Raw genomic sequence first — 16,418 nt, forward strand, 5'->3', positions numbered from 1 at the left:
CAAAAAATTTTCTGTTCTTTCCTGCACTTTCATATACCTGAGATTTCTGAAGTAATACCACTCAGTGGGAAGGGAGCAAAAGCCTTTTTAAAATGGTTTCTTTAACATAGGGATTTATGGCTTATGTCATAATTCTTCATAAGAAATTAATAAAGACACAGATAGCATAGTTGTAAGTTAATGTTGCTATATTAAATTGTTCTTCCATTGGCTGAAATATATCTGAACAAAGTACAGTGTGTTTTTAAAAGGCAATAAGGTATACCCAGTATTCAGCAAAGGTTAGGGAAGGCATCTGACAAAATATGAGACTCCAGCTTACTTGTTGGTCACCTGTTTCTTTTCAACCCTTAAAACTTAAAAAGAAAACAAAACCAACCCCATCAAAAATGTGTAAAACCTGTTGATTTGCCTGTATTGACTACTGATCTACATGCTTTAAAACATGTAACAGAAGACTGTTACTGCCTGAAAAAATCTTGCAAAGACAAGTGGTAGTACGTGGTCACAAGCAGCAGGGAGAGAAGGGGGAGCAATAAGACTGTAGGGTTGTGCTTTTGGAACTTCAGTGTCTGCCAAGCTATTTTTGCGGGCATCTTGTGAAAAGGGAGGGATTGGCAGGATTGTCTCCTCTGTATGAAGGTGCCATGCTCCCCTCAAGCATTAGAGGCTGTATGGAACAGATGATAAGCGGGCACGTTTGAAATGTTAACAAAAGACTAATAAGGAGTTGAAGCAGATGGGATGACTGCATGCAGGCTTTCTGGATATGATTTGTAGAGTGGCCATGGAGATCGTAAAATGAAGGTCAGCATCTTCTGTTGGGCTGATGGTGTACATCAGCTTCTGTATATTTCTTTGTTGCGTTTGTTCATTCTCAGAAGTTTGACAGTATCCAGTTAATAACATTACCACCCATATAGTTGAGCTATCTCACTTGAAACAGATGTCTGTTTAAAATGTCTCATGCTGCTTAATTTAGCACCTTTTAAAGTGACAAGATGAAGTGCAGCACATGGTAACACATCACAGTAAAAAGTGTGGAGAATGTTTTTTTAAAGAACAGTATCTTATATTTTGGAGAGGGGGAGACAAGATGATTTAGAAGATCTGTCTTCTAGTTGTGGCAGTTAACCAGAGAAGGGACAGTGGAACTTCCCAACAGTGTGAAGAATCTCATAAACACATAAAGCATCAGAAGTGTCAAATGTTGCCTTTGGTTTGAGTAATGCTTCCAATTTGGGCATAGCTTGCTGTGACATTGATTTTGGTCATTAACGATTCATAAATTCTGGACAGCCTCAAGAGGCCTTTCACTTTGATTGTTTGTGGATACTTAGTACCTGTGAGTTTTTAAAACGATAGTGTTTTCTCCCCATATAAATGGAGGTACCAGAGCTATGTGTTGCCACTGGCTCTGAACCATTTTTTACTGAACAAGTAACTTTGAAATTCTATATTTTTTTCAGTTATTCCTAGAAAATAATCGGCTCTGTAACTCCTACATAGTAATATTTCATTTTCCCCACAGATCATGATTTACCTCATTGATAAGGTGCTTCCTGATAGCTATTTTGTCAATAATCTTCGCGCTCTCTCTGTGGATATGGCTGTTTTCCGAGATCTTTTACGAATGAAGCTTCCTGAACTGTCCCAGCATTTAGACACACTGCAAAGAGCTGCTAACAGAGAAAGTGGAGGTAGGTTCAACAAAACGCTATTTAATTCCTTTTTGCTATTGTTGCATCTGAGCACTGGCCTAAAAATACAGTCTTTGAAGTGTTTACATGAGTTATTGCTTAGAATAAATATTTTATAGAATCACAGAATCATTTAGGTTGGAAAAGACCTTTGAGATCATCACACCCAACCTAGTTAACCCAGCACTGCCAAGTCCACCAATAAGCCACGTCCCTAAGCACCGCATGTGTGCATTTTAAACGCCTCCAGGGATGGTGATTCCACCACCGCCCTGGGCAGCCTGTTCCAATGCTTGACCACCCCTTCCAGTGAAGAAATTTTTCCTAATATCCAACCTAAACGTGCCCTGGCACAACTTGAGGTCATTTCCTCTTATTCTGTCGCTTGTTACCTGGGAGAAGAGCCTGATCCCCACGTGCCTACAGCCTCCTGTCAGGCAGCTGTAGAGAGCAGTAATGTCTCTCTGGAATCTCCTTTTGTCCAGACTAAACAACCCCCGTTCCCTCAGCCGCTCCTCATCAGACTTGTGCTCCAGACCCCTCACCAGCCCCGCTGCCCGTCTCTGGACACGCTCCAGCACCTCAACGTCCCTCTTGCAGTGAGAGGCCCAAAACTGAGCCCAGGATTCGAGGTGCGGCCTCACCAGTGCTGAGTACAGGGGGACAGTCACTGCCCTTGTCCTGCTGGCCACGCTGTTTCTGACACAAGCCAGGATGGTGTTGGCCTTCTTGGCCCCCTGGGCACACTGCTGGCTCATGCCCAGCCGGCCGCCAGCCAGCCTCCCCAGGTCCTTTCCCACCGGGCACTTCCCAGCCGCTCTGCCCCGGCCTGTAGCGCTGCGTGGGGTTGTTGTGACCCAGGTGCGGGACCCGGCACTGCTCCTCGTTGAACCTCATACCGTTGGCCTCGGCCCATCCGTCCAGCCTGTGCAGATCCCTCTGCGGAGCCTTCCTGCCCTCTGGCAGATCAATGCTGCCACCCAGCTTGGCGTCACCTGCAAAGTTGGTGAGGGTGCACTCGATCCCCTCATCCGCATTGTTGATAAAGATATTAAACAGAACTGGCCGCAGTACTGAGCCCGGGGGAGCACCATTGTGCCCGGCCGCCAGCCAGATGTAACTCCATTTGCTGCCACTCTTTGGGCTCGGCCAGCCGGCCAGCTTTTTGCCCAGCGTAGCACACAGCTGTCCAAGCCATGAGCAGCCCGTTGCTGCAGGAGAATGCTGTGGGAGATGGTGTTAAAGTGTTTAGTAAGGTCCAGGTGGAGAACATCCACAGCCTTTCCCTCACCCATTAGATGGGTCGTCTTGCTGTAGAAGGAGATCAGGTTAGTCAAGCAGGACTTGCCTTTGATAAGCCCTGGCTGGGCCTGATCCTCCAGTTGTCCTGCATGTGCCACATGATGGTGCTCAGGATGGTCTGCTCCGCAACGTTCCCTGGCACTGAGGTCAGGCTGAGAGAGAGGCCTGTAGTCTCCCAGATCTTCTGTCCTGCCCTTCTTGTAGATGGGGTAGATGGGCGTCACATTGCTAATCTCCAGTCTTCTGGGATATCTCTAGTTTGCCAGGGCTGTTGATAAATTTTTGTGTAATTGTTAATGCATTCTTAAAGTGAAAGATGATGGGTTTTCATTATTGATAACGTTAACATAAATAGGTGATGCTCTCAGGAAAAATTAAAAGGGAAATAACTTGGTTCCACTGCTGACTGTGTACAGAATCATGTTGACAAGGACATAAAAAAGTATGGAGTGACAACACTGTAACACACAGCTTAGTACAAGAGCTACCTTGATTTTTTTTTTTTTTTTTTTTTTTTACTTAGCTCAAGATACCTCTTTTGCCGTTGCTTCTTGTGATTGCTAGCTTACATAGTTGTTCTGGGAAGAGTTACAATGTGAGAGCCGAATCGCGACTGGTTAGTATTTCTTCACCTGGGTGCTTTAGCAATTCACAGGTGCAAAATTGAGCCGTATGTCTTGGCTTGCTACCTGAAAACTGGCTTTGCACGGTGATATTTTTTTTTTTTCCGGTATAGCATTCCCTCCAGACTTTTTACTTTTTTTAAGCAAGATTCAGTCTTCTATTTAGGAGTGTTTTGGAGATGGTGGGCTTTTTGTTGTTGGTTGGTTGGGTTTGGGTTTTTTTCAGTCTGGAAGCTAAGTGCACCCTGAGTTCCGTCTTGGAAAAGATCTGCTAACATGTCACATGTAAATAAACAGTGACTGTGTCCAAACTGTCTAAAAATCAAGAAGGAAGTATTTGCTTTTTGAAAGGGTTTTCACTGGCAGCAGCCTATTTGGTCACGACCTTCAGTGCATCAGTTGATACTAGGATGCACAAAGTATCTCTGAGCATAACAAGAAAGTAAAGCTTCAGAGTTTCAGGCTGAAATACTAAATCTTGTTTGAAACTTAACAAGTCAAAAGGAAAACTGAATGTGTTAGTTGCTTCTGCCAAGCTGGCAGCGCATCAGGGTATTAAAACAATAGGTAAGACTTTACAAAACAGTCACTTTCACCTTCATGTAGATAAAGACTTCTTATGCGATCAGTTTCTGAAGGAATGCAGAGGGTTTTGGTTGGTTTTGGTGTGGGGTTTGGTTTGTTTTGTTTTTTAATGAAAGCTTTCGGTTCGTATGGCTTTGAGGAAGGAAAAGCAATGTTTCTGGTATAAGGAGAAAATAAAAAAGCGTGGTGGCGTTTTCCAAGGTTTACAGTCCAAAACCAATGCTGTTGCTTGGAGCTCTTTGCAGCACAGAAGAATGAAAGGTGGCTAAGTATGTCATTTTCCTATCACGCTTTTTCTCAGCTTCTCTTTGGACAGCTGCAGGCTAAGTAAGTTTTGAGCAATAATAGAGGTACTCTAATGTATGGTGGATTTCAGTATGCAGTTTATACTCTTTGTAAAATAATAGTAAATTACAATTTAAGCATTTTTTTAAAAAAAATATTTCATTTATTATTTCAGGAGGATATGAACCCCCGCTTACAAATGTCTTCACAATGCAGTGGTTTCTGACACTCTTTGCTACTTGCTTGCCTAACCATACAGTTCTGAAGATCTGGGATTCAGTATTCTTTGAAGGCTCTGAAATTATACTGAGAGTAGCTTTGGCTATCTGGGCAAAGTTAGGAGAGTAAGTGGTCATTTTAATCCGATTTTTCTTTTCAGTATGAGCAATATGTGTAACTTACGTTGTTCTGAAGAATGTGTTCTCAATTCTAAACAATATGTGATCGTTCAGGAGAATAATGTTGCTTTGAAAAAGCTGCACAAAGTGCCTGTATGGCTTCCCCAAAAACATGTGCTTCTGATGTCATGTCAGAATGGGCATGGTAATTGACCCTTGGTGCGGGAAATGTCTCCGGTTGTTTGTATTGTCTGTGTGTAACATCTTCATGTTGTGGTAAAAAGTTGGTTGGACTTCCCAGAGAATAGACATCTGAGGTAGCTGCTATAAACTCTGTGCAAAGACATACAGAGAGACTTGAGGATGATGAGCTAATTTAGTTGAGTACCTGAAGCTGGGAGTGTTAATTCCCTTATTTTCACTTAAGGATTTGAGCCCATTGGCTATACCTAAGAAAAGGGTTCAGTGTTAACAAAATCAGTGTAACACCTGATCACTCTTTTGGTAAGACCTGCAAAAATTTTTTTCTGAAAAACTCGGCTTTCAAGCACATTTTAGCCGAATTTTTATTATAGCCCTTTATGGCCTTGGAAACTCACCACACAGAACAAAACACAAGAGATGGTTAGTTCTAAACTCCTCTGTTGTTGTAGAAAATATTTGCATTCCAAAGAGTGTGCAGTGTTCCTGGAGAAATAAGTTTTGTCACTGACTTCAGTGGGAGGTGTGAGCTCTGACAGGTCAAGCGGATGTTAGTTCAGCTGGAAACCTTTTTCAGCTGGCATCAGCAGCTGCATCAAATTTTTTGTGTGATGCCTGTCAACACTCACCTTCTTTTTTTCCCTGAGACTGGACCACTGGGATTTATGTTCAGCTCTGTCCTTGAACGCTTTATTTCTTTTTTTCTTTCTGAATAAATTAGCACTGCAGGCCAGTAGCATTGTAAGAGACTTTGTTTAGTATATTTAATTTTTAATTTGAAGAACAATAATTTCCCCAGAGCTTTATTTGTTCAGTTTGTGAATTAAACTTGCATGAATCATTTGCATTAGGATTAAGCTGTATGTAGGCCCATTGTGCTTTATTACTTTGTACTATACCTTTAGATAAAAGGTTCTATTGCAGTGGATCTCTGTGCACTTTGAAGCTGTAACTACAAATGTTCCAACTCAGATAAAAAAGAGTCACTGCTTTGACGATTTTACCATAAAACTTAAAGCAAAAATGAAATGCATTTTATAAAAACTTGAAGGAACAGAATGAAGAAATCTGTAAGAATATGTCCAAAAGAATAAGCTGATTACACTGCACACCTTTTAACTGTTGTTTGTGGAGAATGGGAGAAGGTCTGGCAGATTTGGGGACAGTTAGCAGAAATGGAAACTGATGGTATAACCAGAGATCCAGAAGACAATGAGTCACTAAAATTGAACAAGAATTCATTCAAATACAGTAAGTTTATGATTAGTGATATCAAATGAGATGAAGTAAAGGATTGGGCATTGTGGTTTTGCTGGGAGAAGACACTGATTTTGTTCCTCTTTCTTCTCTACTAGAAATAGTACAGGGGAGATTTAAAGAAGTGGGGCCTGAAGCAGTGATCTATAGTCTCATGATCTTCATATTTCTCAAGACTATCTTTCTAGGCATGAAAATGGGGTGAGAAGTGCTTTTCCTAAAGTGTGGGTGTTCAGTCATACTTCTGTTTTGAGGTAGACTGAAGGAATGGGGGAGTTAAAAATAGCTGCAGTAAAGAAAGCAGTTTGTAGAGGTCATGAGAAACTGAAGGTATTGGGGAAGGTAAGCAGAAAATCTGTGATAACTGGCTACATACCCATTCTTTCCACACTCTGTCTCTCTCTCCCTCTTTTTTTAAAAAAAAAAACAAAAAAACAAACAAAACAAAACCATGACTTAATCATTCTTTTAGCTAAACTAGGTTAAGATTTAAGTAGCGGTTTCATATTTCAATGGTTGTTCCCTATAGACACTGAAGATCAAGGGAAGCTTCCTCTTCTACTCCTTAACAAAAAAGGCAGTGTACTTTTTTGATCGTTCTGGAAGCTATTATGCAGGGGAGGCTACAATATGTAGCTAGCAATGTACTTGTTTGAGATAGAAGTAAAACAAATTTTTCACTTGATGGAAGAGGATGTTCAGCAACTGAGCAACTCACGAAAGCATATTATTCATATTAAACCCCAACAAATATCACACCACCCACTACCATCCCAAAAAGACAAACAAACAAAAAACAACCAAAAAACCCAAACCAAGAACAAAACCAGCCACACACACCACCAAAAGAAAACCCCCAAAATCAAACTAAAGAAGTCTGCGTCTCTAATTTAGAAACAGCATTCACAAATATGCAGGATAAGAGTGAATTTTCCTTCATTCTGCGTTATGTGAGCTAAGCTCTTTTGAATATAATGACATTATATAAATACACCTGTATTTAATTTACTGGAATGTTTTCTGGCCAGCAAATAGGGTCTTGTCTGGCCAAAACACAGTTCAACGAGTTAATTCAGCTGTTTAGTGCATAGCGAAGAATGGGTGATAAAGCAGTCAGAAAATCTCTATGCTCCCTTTTTGAGGTGGTGGGAGAGCTTCCTTGTGCTAGTAGGAGGCAGGGTTTATTGTTTCTTACATTGCAGAAGTGAAAGAGGCAGAGGCCGTTTGGACACGCATCAGTTCTTTATCGTGAGCAGTCAGGACAGTAAGCTGTGCTCAGTACATCCTTCTACTGCACCAGCATTTCCAATGTGATGTGCACAGTTTTATTATTGGGAAGTGTAGGGAGCATTGCAATAAACTTAAGAATTAAGATGACTAATGTAAGCGCGTATTTTATTATGACCAAAAGTTCAGATTTGGTTTGGAGGTGTATAATTGTATGTAAAAGTAAAATAAAAGACCAACATTTGTTTTGACGTAGGCAAATAGAGTGTTGTGAAACTGCAGATGAGTTTTACAGTACTATGGGCAAGCTGACCCAGGAGATGCTGGAAGACAGTCTGATTGACAGCAATGAACTCATGCAGGTGAGTAATCGTGATTATTGTTTGTGTTTTCTCTGCATCATTCAGATGCTGATTTCTAACAAATTTCATTTTTGTTCAGATGCTGCAGAAACCTAAACTCTCTCAAGTATAAAAGTTTAAGAAAATGAGTTGAGCTGGCATGTCAATGAAACAAATAGGTGGCCTGCAGCTAAAAGTACAGTCTTATTGTGGACATTAATTATAGACAACCACTAGGCTCTGTTTGATAAAAATTGGTTGTATGTTGACAACTGAAAATTTGTTGTGATATAATGCCCATCTGGATTTATGCAAGTAAGAGGTAGAATCTTTTAGTAGTCATAATTTTTAGGGTGTTCTTTTGTTTTATGTTTTGGTCGTTTATTACACTGTGTCCTTTTCATTCTGCAGACACTGTGGGAGACAAAAGTTTATCAAGTGAGAAGGGAAAAAAATATCCTTCATGATTTAAAAAAAGCCATGAACAGTCATCAGTGAACTATAAACAAAGACATTTGTAGATAATTGCAGTCCCTGAATTCTTAAAGCATACATCATAGTACAAGAACAAAGATCTACATTGTTATAGGAAAGGAAAGGGCCTTTAGTGTCACAGACACGATTTTGTTGATAAGCACTTATGCTTCTTTTTGTGATATCCTTGAGGTGTTGTCTACTTAGTTTTATAAAGACGTGATGCTACAGTTCTGAAACTTTGCTTTTGATGAGTTAGAGCATGGTGATTATATGGGTGCAAATACAGCACACAATTCACATGATATTTTTTACTTGTCATAGAGGAAGGAAAAAATTCAGTCTCAGTCTATGAAGTTGCATGAGTTTAGTAACAGTAGTTAGCAGGTGACTTCTGTTACCCATTATTGGAAGCAAAGCTTATTGACTATCTGGGATAGTATGGTTCCCTAGTTTGGTGAAGTACTGTCCTGGAGTAAAAGATTACTTTCAGATTTTCTAATTTTTGTTATTGTCATTGTTTTCTCTGATGAGCAAGCTCTAGGAATGGGAGAGGTAAGCACTGTGGCTTTGTTTTGCTTCAAAAATGTGAATGTAGCAGTTTAGAGGTACTCATATGCTTTTTTACATGTGTTAAGGTTTCTCACAAGACAGTTCAGATATTGAGGTTGCATGAGAAGGGCAGCACAAGCTGATCCTTCTCATATTCATTGGGTTTCAGTTCCTAGTCTCAAGTGTAGTACGAAACCCAAGATGTGGCATTTATGACAAAGAATAATGTTGGGGAAGCTCAAGTGGGCTTTAGTGACTCAATGTGGATTTCTTTCTTTGCCCTTGTGTGTAATAGAAGATAAGGCATAGGTAACTTACTGGTTGGAGGGATGGAAAGACTTTAGCTGTTACAAGTATACCAAATTAGCAGTCTTTTTGTGGTTCAGCAGAAAGTAAGAATTTGGTGCAAAGCATATGTGTTTCCATAGTGTACACGTGTATTTTGTGACACTGACAGGAGTGTTAAGTAGGATAGCACTGCCATTGATAGGGAGAACGTGGCAGGTTTACGTTTTCTGCATAGAGCAGCAGTGTGTCTGGTTTATGCATGCCCTTGAAGAAACCACACTATAGTTTAGATTGCATTATTCAAGTCAAAGGCAGGCACTGGCAGTGTAGCAGTCTCAGAGGTGTTTGCTCCAGGCTCTCTTTACCAGAAGCGGAGAGAATTAGGCACTACAAGAGTTTACTGTTAGGGTATATAAATGCCACCACGTGTCTGGTTGCTGCATTTGAACAATTTTCCCTGTGTTGGAGTAGGATAATAAATATGCACCATTACATTAACAAAAGGATCCAGGATGTTTGAAGACACTGTTTTTTGAATTGCTTTAGGCTTTTTCAGAGGAGTCAGCCTGAAATGAATGTTCAGATTGTTTTGTTTTCAGAATGTTCAGGTTGTTGGTTTTTCTTCTTTTTTTCCCCCTAATCAAAATCAGAATGGTGAATTTACATCTAATACTTTTCACAAGGTGGCTCGAGGATTAGTACCTTACCGCGGGAAAGGATTAAAATCCTACTCTCCCTTCCCTACACATTTCAATAAAGGTTGTGGGTGGCAATCATCTTTTTTTCTTTAGACTTGAGTGACACATTTGCATCTGAACTACCTGTCCAGGCTCACTTAAACTATCAGAGAGTAACAGGCACTTCTCTTCCACTAGAAAACAACTTGTGCTCTAAAAGGCCTGTTTCCTTTGGGAGTTCAAGGAGGGAGGTACGGTTGATCCTTCAGGGGCAAGTGTTGACAGAGCAGATGTCTAAGGTAGATCAGAGGACTCTTGTCCTCATTCTCTTAACTAGCACGTATATTTGGTGCAAGTTTATCACTAAAAATGCCTCCTTTCCTCCCATGCAGACAGTACATATGCCTAGGATCGAGGGCTTAAAGCTTTTGCAGATTTGTCCCTTGCATTGCAGGATTTCTTATGATGTTGTGCTGAGGAGAGCATGGCAGGGCTGGAGGAGCAAGCCAGCCTACAGCTTCCTTCTTTTTCAGATTGAACAGTTTAGGTAAATAAAGGATAAGTGCTGTACACCTCAGATGCTAGGCTGGGTGAAGTTAAATACAGTATTCAGTAATGTCATTTTATTGACCTATTAATAAACTTTGATTCTAACATGGAGACAGAAGGCTGTACACCAGGTATCTGCACATACTCTAAACAGCATGTGCTAGATTGAGTACATGCTTTCATGCCTTCTCAGAAAGTGAGCATTTTTATAAGCAGCTAAACTAATTCATCTTGCACACCTAGAAGCATTGCAGTGTTGGGGAGATGAGAAGCAAACAGGAAAAAAGAGAGGCATCCCTGTATGTTTACTGTGGTGGAGGGGAACAGGGATTAATCCCTCTGTAGCACCCTAACATTTTAGACTATCTCCCATAGACAGTTACCCTGATCTGATGGTGTTCACTGTTAACTTTCTACCTGAGTAGCAGTTTGTCTGTTTTCTTCTGTGTTTGCTTTTGCTTTTTGGTTTGTTTTCTTAGTGAAAAGAGAGAAGAACCTTAAAACCAAAGTGTGGGATAAGTTTGTTTGAGCTGTATGCAAAACTGCTTACCCTCTTTTTGGAAGCCACAGCCCATTGCCTTCTGTATGGTGTTCTGCTGAGGGTGTAGATGGCTTTGCATTTTTAGGGTAAGGCAAAGGATTGACAAATGCTACTGATTTAAGGTGAAAAGAGAGGTTATTTCTCTTGTTGTTGCTTTTCCAGTTCTCAGAATCTGTCCCTTATGGCCATAAGTAAGATAATATGTTTGGCTGCATCATGCTTCATACGTGTGTGCTGTGTTGCTCTCTGGCAGTTTCACCAGAATTAACCAAATAGCATCCAAGGCTGTGTACAAACTGAGAACAGGATGCTTTGACTCTGAAACGTTGCTGTGAGAAGATCACAGGTGTTGATTATAGTATTTTTTTAAATGATTTCCAGTGGAACTTGCATCAGCATAAAATTTGTGGATCTCTTAGCCAGGTGGCAAGCAAGGCCTCCAGTTATAATACGATAACAAGTAATTAAGGTAAAACCATGTATGCTACATGAAGGAAATTCCACAGGATCTGGAAGAGACACAGACTGGAGACAGGCAAAAGCTAAAAGCATAATCTAAAATGGTAGGTGCAAGGAGTAAATGAAGGACTCTGAGTTGACTGTTTCACTTAACTTGTTTCATATGCTAGTTACCCTTTATCTGAAAAGGCTGTTGACATAAATAGTAGAAATAAATTCCAGACACACCTCCTTCTCTGTGAAGGGAGAGAGTTGAGACATATGGGGGAAGAGAAAACAGGAAAGTGTGGTGGAGATCAAACAAACAGGCAGACACATTGGACCGGAGGTAGGTCTTTCTCCACATCATAAAATTCCTTCGTCTGATAGACTGCCAGAATATCACCGTTCATGGCCTAGGGAATATTTGTCTTTCACAGTAGCGTTGTAGTTTCATGGAGTGGCAAAGCTTCAGTTCATGCTCTGTTTTTTTGAAGGCATCCTCCTTGCCTTAGCATCTGTGCATGGCTCAAACTGTAAAAACATTTTCACGCAGAAGCCAGCTGAGCTACACTATTGCTGTGCTCCTGATACAGCCAGGAGTGTCCATCCTGCTTCTCATTGCTTATATCATTGCTGTTAGTGAAACCTTTTTTTTTTTCCTTTTTCTGTCAGGAAAGTCTAGTACTGAATTCATGTTTGTGATTTTCCTTAATGTATTTAGCACAGGTAAGGCGTGGTTCAAGAATGGATTATGTAGAAAATGTTAAAAATTTCCTTTCATCTTAATTGAGGCTGTTTGCCTTCAGATCAAAATGTCACTGACTTAATAATAGCGGGGGGAGGTGAAGATTACCTGTCATAGCTAATGAGAAATTTTTATGTTGCTGTCTTTCAGAAGACATGTAATTTTCAAGATGGGAAAAGCTACAATATTTCAAAGAGACTATGAGAAATGAAATTTCGGTTATTTTTTAGGTTTTGCTTTTGACATGGAGACTCCCAGTGAATTCTGTGTCAGTTATTTGAAAGTCCTGAATAGTAAGTGTGCAAAAGCAGGGGGGAAAAAAAAAGGCAACTAAAATTAGTAGGAATGAATCAGCGGTGATATTGCAATGAATATGATGTGTCTTTATGCCAGGTTGTCTAGTGACACACGATGTGCTATTACAAAATTATTTGAAGCAAAAATAATGCTCAAAGAAAATGCAGTTCCAACTGATTATCTTCTTATACTCCAAGTATTGAAGTAAATAAAATGTATTTGAGTTTCTTATGGCCTTTTTTAAGTTATAGGGACATGTTGAGTTCAGAGAGTTGCAGAGAGGTTTCTTTCTTCACCATAGAACAATTTTCTTTATTTCTTTTAAAAAACAACCACTACTACCCACCTCCCAAAACCCCCACCAACCACAAAAAGCCCCCAGAAAACAACAATCAAAACCAGAAACCAAGAGGAGAAAGGTTAGCTGGATAATGTTGGGTACTTCCTCTTTGGCCATAACTTTTGTGTTGAAGTGGTTTCCTTCACACAAGCTCTTGGGGCTGCACAGGTGAAGTAATGGGTCTATTAACAGTCCACATCAAGTGAGCATCTGCTCCTTCCTATCTGTGCTAGTGTCAATACCTTATTGAATACTTGAGCAGAAATGTAGGTCTTCTAGGAGATCCCCAAAACCTCAGTGATGCATTCATGTAAGTGAAATCATAATTGGAGGAAGATGATTTCCAGTGTGCTGGCAAGGAAGGGATTGGCAATGATTATTAAGTAAGTAGGAGTGGAAAAGGACACTACATCTCGTGTTATCAGTTCCATTTTTATTTTTTCCTCTGAACCAGGTATTTTTCTAGTGAGTCAGATTTTATGTTTTTTCACGGGAGATACTGACTGAATCATAAAACTGGACTATTTCCATTTTCTTACAACACATGAGAATGCAGCATTTAATCCTGCAAGACTATGACAGTCTCTTCATGGAGAAATCTTCTGTGGGACTGTTAATTAAAATGAAAATTTTAAAAGCTGTGGTTTTTTTTTTCCCCTAGACTGTGTATACCATGGCTCAGTTTCCCTTCCCACAACTGGCAGAATTAAGGGAGAAATACACGTACAACATTACTCCTTTCCCTGCAGCAGTAAAATCAACTTCACTTTCAGGGTAAGTTTGAAATGCACTGCTTATGGTATATAGGGTTATTGCTTACCGTACACAGATAGTGGAAAGGCAGGTGGCATCCTTCCTTGTATGCTCCTAAAGAAGATAAAGATGTTTGGTAGTGATCATATTTAAGAATGTCTCTTTTTTTTTTTTTTTTTTTATTTCTCTTATTTACTCATTTGACAGAAGGCTAGGCAGAACCAGAGACAGTGATGAGGAGAATGACCTAGATGATGAGGACTCAATTGCCAATGCAATTGGCTGTCTTGGACCATTAAGTGGGTTTTTGGCACCAGAGCTCCAAAAATACCAAAAACAGATGAAAGGTAAAAGTGCTTTTGTTCATTTTGGAAAACATAGTTAAATCTGCATGACCTTGCAGAAATTGTCTGTAGCTTCCACTGTGAAAGCTGCTATGAAAATTTTATTTTATATTCATGTAGAGATTACAGCAGCTACCAAATGGCTTGCTCTGCCATTTAGATGTCCATTAAGATGTCTTCAAAGTCAAGTTTTGAAGGTTGTATGTATATAGTAAATGTCAGTGTGGGTTAAGGATTTGGCTGCAGTAATGACTAAAAATCCAACCCCATAGTGTTGCTCACCCACAAAAAAAGGCACATGTGGGAAAAAGTCCACGCTAAATCCATGCTTATTTCTAAGACAGCTGTTAGGTAGTTAGCATTTTCTGAAGAGTGTACTAAATAATCTTGACATTTATTAGCATATGCATGGCTAATATTGGAACCTATCAGCAGTGAGTGAATTCTGCAGGTCGTTTCACTGCCCTTTTGGCCAAACCTTCAGACTGTTGTATGTTTGGGGTATATTCATGATTTTTTAAAAAATTGGGTACGGTTTAGGGTGTTCTGACAAAACAAATCCCCCCATGTTGAAATAAAATTTCTGACAGCATTTTATGTTTATCTGTGCAAGCTCTACAAGCAGAACAAAATTCTGATCCATACAAGAAAAGCAGATCATTTATTAACTTGCAACAGGCTCTATGAAATGGTACCGGGTCAACAGTGTTTTTATAATATTCCGTGAGAGGCTATAGTTCCTTATCCTCAACCCACCCCCGCCTTCCCCCCAAAAAACCCCAGGCTGACATAGCAGTCAGTTACCCGATTACACATCATCATTCTTGTGGCTTGGTTTTGCTGAGACCTGTAAGCTGCAATTTTCCTCTTGATTGCTGTGGTGTTTTGTTTTTCCCTTCCTGAGGGACTCTAAGTCTCTATGTGCAGCTTCAAGCTAGCACTTAGAACATCAAACTGCTGTTGCAAACTGAGCCAAAGACAAATAAACATCCCTTGGAAAAGAATTGCCCCCCTGACCCTGGAGTGCCAGGTTGGTGGTGCATCAGAAACAGCTGTGAAAATAAATAGCGCTGCTGCTGTTGCTCTGCAGCTGTTGATGAGAGACTCTCTCGAGTTGCTTGATCCTCAGCTGCTCTGCAGTGATCCCTTTTAGTGCTACTAGCAGCTTTCTCCCTGTGGTGCTATAACTGTTTCTTGAGGCTTCTTGTTGGTATCACTAAGTTAGTTGTTTAATCTCATGCCTGCTTGACTAATGTATTTCATAATTTGCATTGTTAGCCTTCTATTTGACCAACTGAGTGTCTTTAATAATCAGTTTCTAAAGTACTTTTGTAATGGCTTGATGTGCTTTTGGGTAATTGAAAAACTGTGCTTGTAATTTAGCATTACTAGATTAACTGACTTTTGTTCTTTAAACTGTCCTCAAACCCTTGCTATTCTTAAACAGTGGTAATACTTAACTATAAATAGTGCAGCTTTGTTAAATATGCATATTATAATTTTTTTAATTAAAGACTACACTTAAATAGGACGATAGGAATCAGACATGGGTTTCTCTTGTAGATAATCTGTGGAACTCTTGAGTATGCCAATTTACTCCTCACCTCCATTTTATTCCCACTCTGTGCAGATCAGAATGAAGAACAAAGTCTTGGTTCCAGTAACATTGCGGAATTAAGTCCAGGAGCAATAGACTCTTGCCGAAGCGAGTATCATGCTGCTTTTAACAGCATGATGATGGAGCGTATGACCACTGATATTAATGCACTGAAAAAGCAATATACCAGAATAAAGAAAAAGCAGCAGCAGCAGGTTCACCATGTGTATATCAGAGCAGGTAACATATCAAGACATGCTTCATTAACTTATTTATTGCAAGCTAACTTCCATCATAGGAGACAAAGCAAATAACATTCTTTTACATTTAACTAAATAGGCAAGCCAACAGAGACTGATGGAATATATACCACAATAGTGGGTACTACTTCATACAGACAGATTGTAAATGAGAGGGTGATTTTTTTTTTTTCTTTTATCAGGACCTGAAGATGATGACCCTGGGATTTTTTTAGGTCCCAGGGACCAGCTGAACAATGGTATTTAAAAGTATCTTTGCTATCTGGGTGCATTGTGTTGGTTTCTCTGATTAAAACTTTTGTATCTTCGGCATTCTTGGAGTTAACATACTGATGCACTGAAAGAACTGAAATGAGGAAATGAGTATACTTCATACCAAGTGGCAGGTCCTATTCCTAGCTGGTCCATATTATCCTAACTCCTTTGAGTTCATTTGGGCATGGCAAATTACACAGCTTAATACCTGGCTTAGATGCTCCATTGTGGCTGACAGTATACCTAGGTATAATGTTACTGCTGTGAGGATTGAGCTGGCCATTATTTATCAATTCATATTACAGACCCTATTTTGCCAGTTGCAAACTGAGCAACGTAGGGTTTAGCCTGAACAGCACAAGCTGAACACAGCCCACTCCACTCTTTCCTCCCACTTATGTGTCATCTTTCTAAGTCAACACTGAACCATGCTGATGGGTAACTGG

General features: G+C 40.0%; 1 protein-coding gene across 8 annotated transcripts in view; it reads left to right on the forward strand.

The window, feature by feature from the left end:
- The window catches only part of TBC1D30 (TBC1 domain family member 30), a 67,042-nt gene that overhangs the window by 40,126 nt on the left and 10,498 nt on the right, over window positions 1–16,418 (forward strand). For 6 of the 8 annotated variants that reach the window (XM_080390759.1, XM_080390761.1, XM_080390766.1 and 3 more), the window contains 7 exons: window positions 1,532–1,700; window positions 4,671–4,839; window positions 7,775–7,880; window positions 13,425–13,537; window positions 13,724–13,863; window positions 15,491–15,697; window positions 15,900–15,956. In XM_080390759.1, the coding sequence (XP_080246885.1) occupies window positions 1,532–1,700; window positions 4,671–4,839; window positions 7,775–7,880; window positions 13,425–13,537; window positions 13,724–13,863; window positions 15,491–15,697; window positions 15,900–15,956 (961 nt within the window). The remainder of the gene's footprint in view (window positions 1–1,531; window positions 1,701–4,670; window positions 4,840–7,774; window positions 7,881–13,424; window positions 13,538–13,723; window positions 13,864–15,490; window positions 15,698–15,899; window positions 15,957–16,418) is intronic. The other 2 variants (XM_080390760.1, XM_080390763.1) reach the window with 1 other exon arrangement.

The sequence above is a fragment of the Falco punctatus genome, assembly GCF_963210335.1.
Source record: "Falco punctatus genome assembly, chromosome: 6".
Classification (NCBI taxonomy): Eukaryota; Metazoa; Chordata; class Aves; order Falconiformes; family Falconidae; genus Falco; species Falco punctatus.